This window comes from Asterias amurensis, chromosome 7, assembly GCF_032118995.1.
Source record: "Asterias amurensis chromosome 7, ASM3211899v1".
In the NCBI taxonomy this organism is placed as follows: Eukaryota; Metazoa; Echinodermata; class Asteroidea; order Forcipulatida; family Asteriidae; genus Asterias; species Asterias amurensis.
This window is the reverse complement of record NC_092654.1, coordinates 17,311,272-17,328,670: the sequence shown is the minus strand read 5'-3', so window position 1 is coordinate 17,328,670 and position 17,399 is coordinate 17,311,272. Positions and strand designations below refer to the sequence as shown.

The 17,399-nt window shown below is 40.3% G+C and overlaps 1 protein-coding gene across 1 annotated transcript in view; it reads left to right on the top strand.

Moving 5' to 3' along the window:
* Window positions 1-17,399, top strand: part of LOC139939986 (uncharacterized) — a 40,997-nt gene that overhangs the window by 13,989 nt on the left and 9,609 nt on the right. The window contains exons 4-14 of the mRNA XM_071936175.1: window positions 790-929; window positions 1,932-2,150; window positions 3,765-3,902; window positions 4,395-4,477; window positions 6,835-6,993; window positions 7,849-7,945; window positions 8,991-9,200; window positions 9,921-10,112; window positions 10,601-10,700; window positions 11,077-11,211; window positions 11,810-16,135. Coding sequence (XP_071792276.1) covers window positions 790-929; window positions 1,932-2,150; window positions 3,765-3,902; window positions 4,395-4,477; window positions 6,835-6,993; window positions 7,849-7,945; window positions 8,991-9,200; window positions 9,921-10,112; window positions 10,601-10,700; window positions 11,077-11,211; window positions 11,810-16,135 — 5,799 coding nt within the window. The remainder of the gene's footprint in view (window positions 1-789; window positions 930-1,931; window positions 2,151-3,764; window positions 3,903-4,394; window positions 4,478-6,834; window positions 6,994-7,848; window positions 7,946-8,990; window positions 9,201-9,920; window positions 10,113-10,600; window positions 10,701-11,076; window positions 11,212-11,809; window positions 16,136-17,399) is intronic.

Sequence of the window (17,399 nt, the reverse complement as noted above, 5' to 3'; positions counted from 1 at the left end):
TTTTCCACAAATTTGATTTCGAGACCTCAGAGTTAGATTTTGAGGTCTTCTTGAAACCAAACATCTGAAAGCACACAACTTCGTGTGACAAGGTCGCATCTTCTTTCATAATTATCTTGCAACTTAACTACGACCAGTTGAGCTCAAATTTTCACATGTTTGATGTTGAGATACACCAAGTGAGAAGACTGGTTTTTGACAGTAACCAAAGGTGTCCAATGTCTTTAAGTGCAGTAGAGAGATTTTGCTTTTTAAGATTGTATACTACTATTAATTGGACATACATGTTTCATCCAATTATGATCACTCTGATTGCTGTAAGCATGAGGAATGTTCAATGATACAGTATTTGAAGGCTGGGCGACAGTAAGAGCTAACTGTTATAATGTTTTCTTCACATGGTAGAGAAGTCGCAGGTTACATCACATTTTTACAAGTATGCGTCACACTTCTAAAAGTAACTGTTATGATGTATTAATTTTGGTTTTTACCCATACACCGATGTGTGTTAGCACTGTATACTCAGTACTTTCCCGAGTCATGTGATAAAATATCACAAGCATGTTACTCTGGTAAAAACCAAATATTCTGTATCCTCGATGCAAATTTAACAATCTTATGTTATGATGTACTTCAGATGGGCTTCCTTCCGGAACAAGTTTTATCCTACCTGAGGGACACATGGAGATTCTAAAAAAGAATCAATGTTGGATTTTTATTTTTATTATTATTTGTTTTTTTCTGTGCAATTTAATACTCATTGTTTTCTCCTGATTTGCTTTGATTCAGATACTTGGAGTCCTATGAGAGGATCCATCACCAGGGGGAAGATGCTGAGGAGGTATTACGTTCACGTTCCCGGCCTGCCACGCCGTCGAGCGTGCCACAGAAGAGGAACATGGACACGAGGAGAGGCAGGGAGATCTCAGGTAAGTTTCAGAAAATGTTCCACACTCAAAACTAGAAAGAGTCGCCAATAACTGGAGGGATTTTAATCTCCCTCTTGCCAAATTAAAAAATTGTTCTTGAAAAGATGAAGAAAAACAAATACATTGTAATTGAGTTCCAAATTAACTGTTCAAATATGAAGAAAAAAACAAATAATTCTGATAGTTAACAATGTATTTGAGTTACAGTTTAACCATTTACATTCACCAAAAGACAAACGGAGGCACAAGGCAACCACTGCTAGTGAGAAATTGTCGCATAGTGATTTAAAAAAAACTAACTTTGATTTCAGTCTTAAATAAATTACCGTTTCTTTTCTCTCCTGTTGTACCAATTAAATATTTCTGACTTATGCGGATAATATTATATTTATTGATATTGCTTTATTTAATTGGAACTGCCTGTAATTATTTTATGTTGTGAAGTGCTACATGTACACATTGTTGCAAATCTGACATACTGATGAATAATTAATTAATATACTGTTACACACACGCCAGCGTAAATTTGTCAGCATTTTGTCAGATTTGTGACGACATGTTTTAGGTTTAAGTGAAGAGCGGAACTGGTTGTGCAGTAAGAGCAGTTACTTGAAATTGATTATTTGGATTATTTGGATTATTCGTTCGCTCAGTCATTAGTGCAGTTTGTAAGAATTTCATAAAATTGGTTTTGCACATTTTTGAACTCCTGGTAAAAAAAAAAGATGTTTAGCAAAAAGAAACATTATTTTTCCCAAGGAAAAAAATACAAGTGGATTTTGATTTATTTTTCCAAACTTATTCGCATTTTTCACATAACGACCTACTGATCATAATGGGTTTACAATTACAATTGCAATTAACACCTTATAGCACTCAGCTGACGATGTGAGAAATAAACACTGAAGTTTGATAATGCCCGAAAGATAATAATAACAATACCCTGGAATTTGTTTTATATTTTCCCAATAATAACAAGGTTGTTTCTTTTAACTGTTACAGACCTCGTCCGCTCAAACGCAGGCCTGTGCACAAAGAAGCCACGCATCTCTGAATATGACAAGATCATGTTCTCATTACAAAGCGGTCTGCCTAACGAGGTAGACTTTGCTATTAACGTTTGCACACTGTTGTCTAATGAGGGACGGCATGTCCTACACCTGGAGCGGGCAGTGAAATTGATTGATCTACTCCTTGCACACTGCGGAGTGTTCTACGAAGGTAAGGTGGCTGCAACCCTCCTCGGAGAGAACGGCTTAAATGCTGACACCACTTGATTATTTATTCATTATCGTATTGAACCTCATGTTACAATTTGTACATGCAGTGGATAATAAACTGCACTTTTTCCACGACTACATCATGTTGAGCATTTTAAAGGCAGTGGACACTATTGGTAATTGCTCAAAATAGTTATTAGCATAAAACCTTACTTGGTAATGAGTAATGGGGAGCTGTTGATAGTATAAAACATTGTGAGAAACGTCTCCCACTGAAGTAACGTAGTTTCAGAGAAAGAAGTAATTTTTCAAAGAATTTGATTTCGTTTGGAGGGATGTACTAATTTGAAGATAGATAGATAGTTCATTGGTTCAGAAAGTCTTTGCAAAAATTCATTCCCAGCTTAGGAAATATATGAATAGGTGGCTACAGCTATGGCTGTTGCTAAGGGTGATGCTAAGGGGGTCCTATTTACTTCAGTCCTATCTGTAGCCGCAGCTGCTAATTTTGACACAGCCTAGTTTTCAATCTCACTACTCACTCAACCTGTGACAAGTTAATCAATCTTGCTTGCTTGTCACACTTATTTACCTGTGCATAGCAATGAAAAACAATATGAGTAATCGTTGCATTACTCTTTGTTATGTCGCTCTCATTTGGCTACCGAGCACGCATTAATTTCAAGCTTCTCGTCATTGCGTATTTAATCGTGCTTGCTTGTCACACTTATTTACCTGTGCATAGCAATGACAAACAAGATGAGTAATCTTTGCATTACTCTTTGTTATGTCGCCCTCATTTGGCTACCAATCCGAGCACGCATTAATTTCAAGCTTCTCGTCATTGCGTATTTAATGTATCAACTCTATGACACCTTCATATCTTCATGAACTCATCTCTGTCAATAGATCTGTCTTCGCACCTGCTTATCCTTTGACCCACACACTAAGTCGAGTTCTAGAGATTGTGCCTTTCAAGCCTCTACCCCTTGGCTCATGGATTCTCTTCCTTGTAACATCTACATAGGAAGCCAACACATGCCAGCTTTTATCAACAAATTTACTCACAGCCCATTTATTTACAACATCATGCCATTAATGCTTTTGTTATATTTTTTTTTTAATATATCATGCATTGTTTGTATTTAAGTCAGCTTTTTAAAGTGCTCCAATCTTTGTGGGGTGCCATAAAACTGCCTGTGCATACATGTATATGATTTCACGCTACATACGAAGTGTGGACCTGAGATCAAAACAAGTCCACATAATTTTGGAAATTACACACTGTGTGGACTTGCACACATCCACACAGTGTTATTTACAGTGTTGACAGTGTGTACAGAACAAAAGAATGTCCACACAGTGTACGCAACTTAGCAGGCATGTATGCATCGTTTTTAAAAAGGGCAAGGGCACCAAGGCATTTCCTCCTTGGTAAAGGGCACCCTGTGAGGAAATTGTAAATTTCCACTAGAGCGATTCAAGGGCACCAAGGCAATCAGCAATTGCCTTGATAGCCTCTCATGAAGTATCAGGCCTGACATAGAGCTATGGTGTAAACATGTAATGTATAGTAATGATGGATGTATATCACCTTTGATTTTTTCTGTAACAGGAGCTGGAGGTTATAGGTCCTTGTATCAGGAGGATTGGAAACCTACGACAGAGCGTGACTTTGTGACGTTCTGGTATGATACGGTGACGGACAATGATATACGGGAGATAATCGGACCAGACACACTGAGAACAAAAGGTAAGTGTCTCTGGAGCTCAGTTTATTCTTCACGCAAACCACATGAAAATGGAGCAAAGCACTTTAAATGAGAAACGCTGTGTTAAAATGAGAAAAGAGTGTACGTATGCTGATTGTTCCCATTTTAAAATATTGTATGTCATTTGCTTTTGAGTGATGTAAACCAGGGGTGGATTTCACAGAGAGTTCAGATTTAGTCTTATCTTGAGTTAGGATGAGTTACTCGTCCTAACTTAGGACTAGCCTTAAGTTTTTAATACCTCCTAGGACTAGTCCTAAGTTCTTTGTGAAATCGACCCCTGGGTTCACAGCACCCTAGTTATTTCTCTATAAATTTTCAGTGCTTTGATCTCCCTTGTAAAATCACGTTATTAAAGTACATATTATTATTTTTGCATTTTTTGTTACCAATAATGAAATTGATGGAGAGCTTCATGTGTCAAAGCAGACCTGTTAAAGTTTGACATGTGACCTCTTTACTGTTTGTCCTAGGTCACTGTAAAGTCAAAGATGCTGATATGTTCACTGTGAGACAGATGGGACTTAATGATATCGAAGGACAACGGATACTTCAGGTAAGTGCTAATTAGCTCGCCTACTCTACCATTTGTTTGTTTGTTGTTGTTGTTGTTGTTGTTGTTGTTGTTGTAATTTCCACCCCCCTGCTAGGAGGCTTTTACGACAAAACATAAAACAAAATGTTGTTATAAATGCTTGATGCAGCTCTGCAGTGTGTTGTTGTAAGCCAATTACATAATACGGTTGGGAATACTTAAAGGAACACGTTGCCTTGGATCGGACGAGTTGGTCAAAACAAAAGCATTTGTAACCATTTTGTATACAATGCATATGGTTGGAAAGATGTTTTAAAAGTAGGATACAATGATCCACACAAGTTTGCCTCGAAATTGCGTGGTTTTCCTTCTACTGTGCGAACTAACACGGTCGGCCATTTATGGGAGTCAAATTTTTGACCCCCATAAATGGCCGACCGTGTTAGGCGACGAGGTAAAAGGAAAACCACGCAATTTCGAGGCATGTTTGTGTGGATCATTGTATTCTACTTTTACAACATCTTTCTACCCATATGCATTTTATAAAAAACGGTTACAAACGCTTTTCAAAGACCAACTCGACCGATCCAAGGCAACGTGTTCCTTTAAATCAGATACCCAGGTTGTTTATAGTGTCTGAGCTGTGGCAACCAAGGCCCAATTTCAGGAAGCTGCTTAAGCTATACAATAATGCTATACAATTTTCTTTTACACAAATATTAGCAGGATACCTGTAAATTATATTTGAGAAAAGGCATTTTGGTTGGTGACCATGTTCTGGTAAGCATAATTTTGTTGTGCTAAGCTACTTTTTGTTCTTATGCAGCTCTATGAAATTTGTATTTTAATTGTTATCTCTCAGTTTCATGTTTGAAATTGATTTTAAAATTAATTGTTTGAACTGCAGATCATTTCACTTCTCATTGATCAGTTATTTTGAACTTGAATGATCCCCTTGAACAATAATGTCAAATTACTTTTCTTGGTGAATGCTTTTTATCTCTGAATGTGTTAACGATGTTGTGTTGAAACTGCAATCATGAATAAGATGTAAATAACTTACTGCAAATAACATTCATCAGATCATCAGGACACATAATCGAGAAGCTATGTGAAATCTATTTGCCATTATTTTCTTAAGACTGACAGATATTTGAAAAATCAAATTTGCTGTCTGACTTGTTAGAACAGTCATGATGCGTAGTTTTTCAAGTTTGAACGAGGGTGTTCTCCTGACACACTTTTTTGTTTCGCCGTGATGGATCGGGGGAAAACTGGGGCAGGCTGTAAAGCCGTCCGGCTCTTATTGCATTACAAAGGGTTCGGTTAAGACAGATAGAAGCAGTTGCATCTGGTAGGATAAGGAGAGCACACGGCCAGATATCGGATTTCTCTCCGGGTGAATCATAATGGAGCTAGAGCGATCCAAACCGGACCTCAATTTCATGAAGTCCGAGATCGGGAATTTTGAGCACGAGATTGGCATTTGTCATGCGAGGAAGTGTCGGGCACTAGAAAATGTGGCGCAGTGTCTTAAGGGGTGTGCGCGCCATCAGTAAAAAAAATCTGCAAAGCTTGGCTTGGATGAAGGGAGGGATTTTAAGGCGGAGTAGTGTGATGGTGTTCTGCCTGACATGCTTTTTGTTTTGCAAGAAACGTGTTTACAGAATCTGAAATGGATCCTTGAATGTTGATCCATTGCAACGTTACGAGGAATGCAACTCAATAATGAAACAGTGGGTAGAACTGTTCACATACATGCAATGTTTGTGGATTGAAAACCTTACATTGAAACTAAATATTGTGCCTTAACCATCTCAGTGGTTTTATTCTAGCAGTCTGCGGAGTGCCAACAATTTCTCCAAGTTGCATTATAAGGAACTCGGAATTTTCAAAACAGTCCCATTCCTTAGTTTGTTAATTTACTTCATAGGGAGTGTGTTCGTTTGTGTGTTTTTGATGGTGGTTTGTTTATGTCTCTTTGTATCTTTAAATATAGCCTCCAATGGTGATATATTTTTTAATAAGCTTGCTGTGTATTTTTATTTGTAAACTATTTTTTATGTAAACTATAATGGAATAAATTGTCATTTTTCCTGTAATTTGGTCGTTGGCCATCTAAACTATCTATCTATTCCAATGAATGCAGTGTTTTAAATTAACGTATCTTATCTTGATTTTAATTGTTATATTATATTTTTTTAAGTACATTTAGGTTTTCCAGGGTGTGTATATTTAACACTTTTAGATTAAATTGTATGATTGCCAGAACAAGGAGAGTTTCATTGTATGTGACAATTTTAAATGAGTTGGACTTAAATTGATAAATGATGCTCAGAAACTAATTTCCTGTATCCTTCCTTCTCCTGTGCTTATAGGTCGCTGTCATCCTGAGGAATCTATCTTTCGAGGACCATAATAAGAAAGTGATGGCAGCCCATAGGACCTTCTATCGGTTTCTTCTGCTGTGTATTCACAATAGCTGCTCAGCATTACAGCAGCTTGGTATGGACACATTAAGCAATATAGCTGAAGAGGTAAATTTGTCTCAAATTTCTTTGCTTAGCAAAAAATATGTTAACCAGTGGCCAGGCGTGATACTTCAAAGGCGATTTCTGCCATACCCCTTGGTCATTGGTCATTGCCTTGGTGCCCTTGAAATTGTCCAGTAGAAATTTGCAATCTCCTCATAGGGTGCCCTTTACAAAGGAGAAAATGCCTTGGTGCCCTTGCCTTTTTAAAAACAAAGCATACATGCTTGAGTGGCATTATTGTAAATTTTATGGAATGCTAGCTGTAACCTGTTACAGCTTGGTAATTGTTTTTCCTGTGCTTAGCAATTTTTTGTGCATAAGAAATTGGGCCCCTGTCAAGTGCTTCATCCTTCTCATTTTTGTTTTGCTTAGAAGCAATATTTGTGACCCGCTCTGTGAAAATGAGTCAGATGTTGACAATTTAAAAAAATTGAGTTATATGCATGGCTGGAAAGAACACACCAGCAGCAGTTACTTGGTATGCCTAAGCTTTGGGGTGTATCTCATTGTTGAGTTACTCCCATTTGAAATTAGCCAGTAAGTAATTTTTGGTTAAAAACTAATTACATGTAAAGTAATGTTTTAAACTACCATTTCGCGCAAAAGGATACAAATTAGAGTTAAGTATGACCACAAATTGTTGTATTCATAAGCTTTATTGCCGTACAAAAAGTGTTCTAAAGGTTTACCATGCAAATATAAATCTTAGAAAGTAAAAAAAAAAACATCGACATCTGACTCATTTTCACAGAGTCAGTCACATTTTCTTCTTTAGCAAAGCTATATATGCAATTTGACCCTGGGGATGTATTCTTGAAACCTAATTTGATACCTTTCCGTGGTTTATTGACATTTCAGTTTATCTTGGATCCCATTGATTACCGGAGTACACAGCTAATGTTTCATACCATAGATAAAGCAATGAAAAACCAGGACAAGTTCATCATCCTAAGAGGTAACATTTATATTTATATCTTTTTTGATTTATTTATTTTCAAGGCATTCACAAAAAGTGTTAAATGTTTCTTTAATTCCATCAATTAAATGTATGTGTGACATAAATTGTATATAACATTGAGATTCTGTTCCCAGATCTATAAATATTTCACCAAGAGACAGCTTGTTAATATGTTTAATATTTCTCAGTACCTGTATTTAAATTGAGGCAATGTGCAGGCAACCAGTTCTAGCCAATCTCAAAAAAGAAAATCCATTCACATGTCTGTTTTCTCATTAGTTGCTTGGGGATAGTGAGTTACAGCTGGCACATTGTCTCCTTTGCTGCCTATTAAATTGTTCATTTTGTATTCAGTGCAGTTGGTTGCCCCCAAGTTGCCTGAAAAAATTGCTCTGTGTGACATGGCCTTAACATATTGAGTTTCCTCAAGGGTTGATATTTTGTCAAATATTTTCATTTGTATCGGTTGAGTGTAGAACTTTTTTTCTTCTTCTGTGGTGAAGTATTACTCATTCCACTTACTACCAGCATTTGCCCAAACCGCCTTGATGCTTTCATTGTTTAACATTTGTTTAAAGACACTGGACACAATTGGTAATTGTTAAAGACCAGTCTTCTCGCTTGGTGTATCTCAACATATGCATAAAATAACAAACCTGTGAAAATTTGAGCTCAGTTGGTCTTCGAAGTTGCGAGATAATAATGAAAGAAGAAACGAACTTGTCACACAAAGTTGTGTGCGTTTATGATGGTTTAATTCGAGACCTCAAATTCTAAATCTGAGTCTTCAAATCAAATTCGTGGAAAATAACTTTTTTCTCGAAAACTACGTCACTTCAGAGGGAGCCGTTTATTACCATGGTTTATACCACCAACCTCTCCTCATTACTCGTCACCACGTAAGGTTTTATGCTGATAATTATTTTGAGTAATTACCAATAGTGTCCACTGCCTTTAACTAATGATTTGGTAGTTATTCGATACCTGATACATTGTACCAGCCCTTATCAGTCCAATCAAGTCTCCATTTATTCTCTCACAGCAATGGAAGTGGTAGAGAAGCTATCCCAAGTTGATTCCAACATGGCGATCATCCGTCAGTGTATGGAGGAGAGAGTCTACCGTTCCATCATCAGCCTCCTGACGATACACGACGTGCAGCTTCTTCTAGGGGCCTTAGAAGTCCTCCTGGCGCTGTCACACAGAGGGGAAATCTTCTGCACCAGGATTGCTACCATTGAGAAGAGTGTCGGTAAGTTCAGATCAGGGGGTGATAAATTTTAAATTATTATCCAAGTTCAAACTTTTAAAAGTATGCCTCGTGAAAAAAAAAAAAAAACTATTATTTTCTACTTGTGTAAAAAAAAGCTGCTCTTTGATCTACTTTTTTCGAGGTGAGCATACTTTTACGAAAGCCCCTTGAAATACAAAAATCCAGGGATTACCATAAGGGGGAAATGTCATCATTTCAGACATTTTAGTAAGCGATGACTCTCAGCCCCAGTTCAGATCAAAATAAATTTATGGGAAACATTTTCAGAATCAAGGGAAAGGTCTGTAATTCACTCCTTCACATTGACTTCATCTGTTGATGGCAAGTCTCAGTGGGAAAGAAAACGCATCAAAGTCAAGAAACTCATATGATCGCTGATTCTGGTCAGTGAGTACCGGGAACTGACCCAAAATAATGACAATTAAGTTTGCCACGGTTAAAACCATGATGAGCAGACATCATATTCTATCTAGGACCTACGTTTTTCCAAGGACCAAATATCTTGTCCGAGTACAGTTTGAAATAGTCACACATTCCAAGGAGTTACAAATATAATGATGATACAATTTTGTTATCTTTCACCCTTTTGTTTTTACTTATACTTTTTTTTTCTTTACTTCATGATTGTTTCAAATTCCCTCTCTGATGGAGATTTATACCAATGGATAAAATATTTGTTTTTGTCTTGTGTCCTTCTAGATGTCCTTGTGTGCCTGGTAACGTTAGACGCACAATCACTTGGTGCAGATGCCTTCCTCGGGATTAAGATCGTTGACCATGCCCCTGATGGTGTCCATCATCCGATCGTCACTATGGCGAGGTACCAGCCAGTGTCACAAACGCCGCCGCCTTCTAACGCAGCGGCTATTACACCCCCTCACCAAGTCTCAAGTAAGTGGCTTCATCCTGTGATTTTCTTGTAGAGACATTTTCGAGACCGCGTGATCACAATTTGTACCAACCTTGACTACCTCTAAGTTTATGTGCTATAACTTGTTGATTGATTGTTTGACTATATGTAACACTTGTAGGAATGTTGACTTTTGGTGTGAGTATGGGAGAGATTTGAGATTTGGTGGCAGCACACGTACATATAACACTCATTTTTTGCAGCTCTGAGCGCACATGCTCATTCTTGCGCGCGTCGTTCTAAGCACGTGCACTACTGGCAAGAACTGTGAAAAAGGACCGTCCAAAAGTCTCCCATTCGTCTTTTTCTATGTGAATTGAACTTCAAGGAGTTTAGGTTTTTAAGTTTGAAACTAGCTAAGATTACATGCTGTGGGATTAGCCTTCTTAGTTCACAAAAAAATTCATTAAAAAAAACCGTTCAAACCTGTTTGAGAAAATTTCATCAGAATGTTTGCAATTTTGTTTAGGACCAGTACAACCGCCATCTACACCCTCACCTGCCCCCGCTGCCGTTCAAAACCCTCAGATCAACAGAGATACTGAAAATGAGAAGTTCACATGTCAGTGGTAAGTACCCCTCCCGACCCATTGCCCCTTCCAGCTGCCCTACTAGATCTTTTGAAGGATGCCCAAGGCTTGAAATCCCTGCGTTCTTGTGATCTTTCTAACCAAATTCGAGCCCTGGCGCAACAGGGCCCTTTCCAAACTTTGTCTCATTAAAATATCTACTTTCTCAGGGAATGGAAATTCTTTTGCTTCCAAATTCTTTTGAAATAAACAACCGCTAGTTGCACACATTGTTTGACCACTCAAGGGATTGCATAATAGCAACTTTGTTTTGATTCACCATCATTTGACAAAACCTGAAGAGCTGCCCAGCTCAGTCAGATTTCTGTAAATGTTTTGTTAATCACATATGTTGTCTTTTTTATTCCCCCATCAGGTTGCACTCGTTTTATGAGGCAGACAGTGAGGGTTCAGTTTCAAGGCTAGACCTGTACAGTGACTACCTGTCGGCCTGTAGTAAAGCTTCCAGAGTAAACATAGTTACCTCAACAAACTTCGCAACCTGCATCAAGTAAGTGCTTTTATAAATTTAAATCCATTTGTGCTGTGTTTGTTTTGTGTGGAAGCAATTGCATGATTTCAGATCAAATGTTCAAACATTCAGTTTTATCTTTGTTTTTGACCCTTCAAGTTTTGTTAAATGCTTATTCAAAAAGAGAGTTGTGTTTTTTACTGAACTTCTTTCTTGTGCCAAATTTTCTAAAATAACATTGCACTTTTTAAATTGATGCAAACTTGAAATTGGCATGTGCTTATTCTGGCATGTCTAGATTTTGAACGTGTAGTATTACATTGCTCATTTGAATACACTGAAAACTCCTGTGCCCACGGGTTGGCTTTATCTTGGGGCCACAGGAAAGCTGTTGAAAGTGTTTGCATGATTCTGATATGTGGTACAACTTCTGTTGGCATAATATTCTTCCTACCTTAGTCTGATTTCCTGATTTTGTTTTGCCCTTTGATTTCTTTGATGAAAAAGCCTGAAAAGTCTGTTAAACCCAACAGCAGATGGAAGTGTAGTTCAGCTCTTGTGCTTTTACTGTTTTCTAAGGACCATATGTCATTTTTGCTTCTGTGACTTCATACTGTATACCTTTTTGTCACTTCAGAATGGTGTTTCAAGCAGCTGGATTTCAACGAGCTGAAACGGAGACCGGACCCCAGTTGTTCATCACAGGTATGCGCAAACGCATCCTACCACTCCCTTTCAACTGGCAGATGTACCGCCAAAGCCTCCAAGCATCCCCAAATTACCAACCTCAGCTAGGAGGACCCCAGTCCAACCTCGCCTCTAGCATCATGCAAAGGATGGCCCAGAGGCTATCCCCCTCGCCTAGTGGCAGCTCAACGACGGGGACCTCTCAACAATGGCTGTTAAACCAAGGAGTGACAAGCCCCGGGAGTAGTCCGATGCTCCCGATGTATCGCCCTGGAATGATGCCTGGTGGTTCCGGGACTAACGTAGGAAGCTCAACCCAGCTGCAGCAATTGATATTGGGACACCGGCAGCAGAGCCCCGGAGCCTCACAGGGAACTACTCAAGCACAGTCTAGCAATCAGGTTGTTGTTGGAGTAGCTCCAGGCTTCCAAGTCAACCAGCAACAAATGCAACAGCAGCAGCAGCAAGTATTAATCTCTCCGATGAGTTTCCCAAAAGGGATGCAACAACAGCAAGTCCCGAACGCAAAACCTGTACCTACAAACTGTCCACCAAATATGGTACAAGGAGTGCCAGACAAAGCAAGCTCAGCTGATGACTCTGATATGTTGTCTCCTCAAGGAAGCCTAGTCAACCAAGCTGGTGTCCCAAACGCTTTCCTGCAGAATCCTCTTCCCCAGCACAGCCAGACCATTGCAAATAATGACCCAAGTAAAAGTCCTGGTCGAAGCCCTTCCTCGCCAGGTAGAGCACCTCCACCTTACCGGCCCCGCAGTCCAGCCGGTAGCGGCAGCAAGTCGAGTGTACCTACCTCCAGTGTCCTTAACTCTGAGACAACCATCTCAACCGCCTCCAAGATACCCAGTCCAGCAGTAACTGTTGCCACAGAGGTACTCCAAGAAGGAGAAGTCAAGATTGAGAAGATACCCAACATCCATGCCCAGCTGCCGTTGGATACAAACCAAGTGCCCACCACATTTCCTCAACAGGAATCTGAGAACTTTACCACAAACTCCATTCCCTTGTTGCAAACTAAGACTCCTGAGAATAGCGACCTGGCTTCTGCACAGACAAATCATCCTGTAGTTTACAATGCAAATCAACAAGCCTTACCGCAGGCACATCAACCTTCTGTGGTGAATAACTCAGTGGACATGAGTCCAGGTCAACAGGCTTTGAACATTCCACAGCAACAGCTGTATATCGCGCAGCAGCAGCTGCAGAGTGCTAAAGGGATGCATATTAACCCTTCGGGGATACAGCTCAGTGCCCAAGGAATTCAGATTGCTCCCCAAAGGCATCCGCAACAGGGTAATAATACACAGGGAATCCAGGTGCAAATGCCAGCAGGTCAGGTCAAGCAGTGGGTCCAACCGCAAGGATCCCAACCCAATGCACAGGGGGCGACGTTGAACACTGGCACAACGGGAATCGTCGCCACAAATGGTTTCAAGGGCTGCCAACCCAACATGCATCTTGTCCAGCAAGGAGTGCTGTCGGGTACTCAGGGAATTCAACTTGTCCATCAAAACTCTCTTCCTGTGCAGACCACACTAAGCAACTTCCACATTAAGCAACCCGATGGCCAGGGAGTGTCACAGATCATCTCGCAGCCTGCTCAAACTCAGCAACAGCAGTTTATTGTGAGTAATTGCGCTGGCCCAACCAAAAATGGAAGTCAAGTGTATTCTGCGTACGCCGTTGTGCAGAATATCCAGCGAAATGTTCCTAATGTTCTTGGGCAAGTCACACCCGGTAATCCTGGTCAGGCAGCGCAAGGAGGGGTGCAGCCACCAACAGGAAGTACAGCGACCTATATTCCAATTCAACCCAAGTTGACTGGGCAGCAACAGCAGCAGGTTGTGCAACAGCAGCATGTTGTGCAACAGCAGCATGTTGTGCAACAGCAACAGCAGCATGCTGTGCAACAGCAACATGTTGTCCAACAGCAACAACATACGGTACAGCAACAGCAGCATGCAGTTCAGCAGCAGTGTCATTTTGTTTCACAACAGCAGCCTGTTCAGCAGCAGCAGCAGCAACAGCAGCCTCAGTACATTTTAACCAGTGTCCAAGGAACCCTGCCGCAGCAATCATTTGCAGTCTCAACAATTGCCAATGCTCAGCAGCAGCAACAGCAACAAGCTACCTTTACTGTGAACGTAGGGACATCAGCATCGTATCCTGCTGTGCAATCTGCCGTCAAACTCTGTCCACAGTATACAACTTCCCAGTCCAACCAATCAGGCAACACTGTTACCGTCAATCATGCCCAACACCAAAACCAGCCACACATTGACTCTCCTTTAATTAAACAACTCCTACAATCAGGCTCGGCAGTGCAACCGCCTAGCGCCAATCATTTACCCCAAACCCAAGTCAGCAATCCCAACATGCAGAACGCCGTGCAGTGGGTCGTTCCACAGAACCCCAGTGGGGGTGTTATGCCAAGCTATGGCAACTCAGTACAGGGACTTGTCAATATACAAGGAGCAATAGGGCAGCCGATCATGCCTCAAGCCTTTGCAGTGAATCCAACTTATACCCAATTAGGGCAGTCGACCAATCAACAGACGGCAATGCATTTCATTCCACCCTTGTCTGCATCTCCGAGCCCTACTGCAAGTCCAGCTTTGAGTTGTAGTTCTTCATCGAGTCCAAGCTCAACTAGCAAATCCGGCACGTTGTCACCGCTGCACAAGTCTGAGAAAAAGTCGAAATCAAAATCACACAAATCTAAAAAATCTTCTAAAAAGAAAAAATCTAAATCTAAATCAGGCACCCGCAGTCCGCCAAACCTTTGCTCAAAGTCGAAACATATTAAAGACATTTCAGATGAGCAGGAAAAAGAGGAGAGCATCCAAATGGTTGAGAATACATCGCTGGACAAGGATAATGCAGATCATGCTCAAGATAACTCAAACACTTGCAATAACAAAGGATCGTTAGAACTCACAACGCAGAAATTAACAAACAGGATAGGGGTAACTGATGTAAATGATTGTACACCGAAGCCCACTTGCAATGGGTCGGCTACAAATGATATCACACAATCATATGAGATTCAAAAACTCAAATCCAAACTGGACGAGGCTTCTCTGAAACTACCACTCCTGAATGGATATGGGAGTGGAGATGAACTCGATAAGAAACAAAAGGATGTGGTGATCCATCGGGCAGAGCTCCTCTTGGAAAACTCTGGCATGGAGTTTGACAGGGACCTCAAAAGCTCACAGATTCAGAGAGAAATTGACGACGTGGGACTCGCGGACAGAACTTGTAACTTGAACCATGGGGCAGAATCTGTGGATAAGCAGTGTTCAAACAACGTCATGAACGGTGACATTCCAGAGAAGTTAAAAAACAACAGCGAAAGCGACACAGACTCATTATTACACTCCAGAGATAAACATGGGATCGATGGTGAGTCTGTTAGAGTTTTTGCAAAGGATGACGCCAAGTTGTCCGAGGAATGTGAGGAGAGTCAAGAAGCAGCTGTTAATAATGAAATCAACAAGGAGGAACCAATGGACCAAAGCGATTCAAAGAGAGACAGAGACTCTGAGTCCGATAGTGGGATAGTTTTGAATGAAAGGACAGGATTTATGTACGATGTCTCGGGGACTATCATTGCCAGAGAGTCAAACTTAAACGTGCCAACCACTGCAAATATTTTAAGTAATAATAGTAATCCCCAACTTCCAGTCGTTTCAGATAAGGGGAGTCTAGCCAATAACTTACCTCATGAGGTTCTCATGGAAGGCACCATGTGTTCTCAAAAACCAAAGTCTCCATTAGAAAGTACAGTGCAACCCACAAGCGGCCTAAACTCACAGTTGAATGAATCCGTACCCAATGACGGTCAAACTGCTGGTGTTGAAATGAACTCCCAAAACTCTGACCAAACGTCACAAAGTCAAACGGGCAATTCACTGCCAGTTTCCCAAGAGAAGGTCCAAGTAAAACATAAACCATCTGAAACCAAGTCGGAAAAGAGTTCAAGCTCAAAATCCAAGAAGTCGTCGTCGGACTCGAAGCACAGTTCAGGAAAGCATTCAAGACATAGTTCGGATTCGAGCTCGAGTAAAAAACGGAGGCGGTCATCTTCCTCATCAAGCAGTTCCCATCACCGTAAATCATCGTCGTCGTCGAGTGATAAGTCCAAACATCACCACCACCATCATCAGCAACAGCAGCAGCAGCAGCAGCAGCAACAAGAACACCAGCAACAATCCGAGGCAGACATCTGTATTTGTGACTGGAGTGGATGCAGAAGGTACGTACAAGTTTCCCTTTTGGTTTATTATTTGATAAGTTTGAAAGTGGCATCCCCTTTCTCTGCTGGTGCTTCCCAGGTATGGCTTTTGACCAGCACCCCTGGAAAAAAAATGTTGACAAAATAGAGAAACCGCCAATATAGAGCAAGATAGCTCAGTTTGTAGAACTCCTCCTTGTTAATCTGGAGGTTGCCGGTTCAAATCAAGTAACAATTTTCTTTGTTCAACCCAAACATATTATATTTTGTCGAGTCTACTTCGCTCATACGTTACCTGTAGAGCAAATTACTACGCCTGCATATTTCCTAGACCGGTATCTGCCAGTTATTTTATAATCCAATAAACATTTTGTATTTTTGCAGATATTTTTATCCCACTTTGTATTTTAATCAACTTTCCCCTTTTGCGTACTTACTCTGTCTGTTTGCTTGAATTGTCATTGTTTGCTTTATTACTCATGTAAAATGTGTACTTTTATAACTCATGTAAAATGTGTACTTTGATGTCATCAGTGTACACATTGTAAAAGGACATTGTTGTAGTTTGTATGTGTGCAACCATGATGTTACCTTAGTTACTTGATGCAGAATGCCTACCATCCTAGATATAGGTTGACCCTTGTACTATTTCCTTTTTTTTTGGTTACAAGGGTCAAGTATCATGCCTAATTTTTGTTAATGCTTCATTAACTCGCAGTTCTTGTTGACTCCCAATTTGTTCCATTGTATCTGAGTTGTTTCCATTGATTCCCAATTGTTAACTATACATATTGATTCTGAAATGTTGTCATTTGGCTCCAATTGTCATGATTGTTCCTACTGATTCCCTTATGTTCCCATTGATTCCCTATCTTTCCCATTATACCTTATTTCCCCCACACAGTTCCATGAAGTCCAAGTTTGTTAAATGATCCTAAATTTTACATTAGGCCAAACAAAATAAATGTTGTGTTTACGGTAACCCGACCGACCTGAATTTTTTGCGGCCGAATTGCCGACCTCAAAACATTTTTCTAAATATTTTGTGAGTTGGTAAAATTTAAAATGAGAATTTTAACATGTTGCCTCACTTTAAAACTGTTTATTACGACTTACCAGTGTAATAATGCATTTTTGCAAAAATCATGGCGATATCAAAACTTGTGCACCCGGCCCACGCCTAGCCTAGCTTACTGTACTGCCACAATTTTTTCTGTGAAAGGTGCACGCGCCACCCGATGCCCGGCCCCGACGCACCCGCTGTGTTCACAGCGTACTTCGGGGC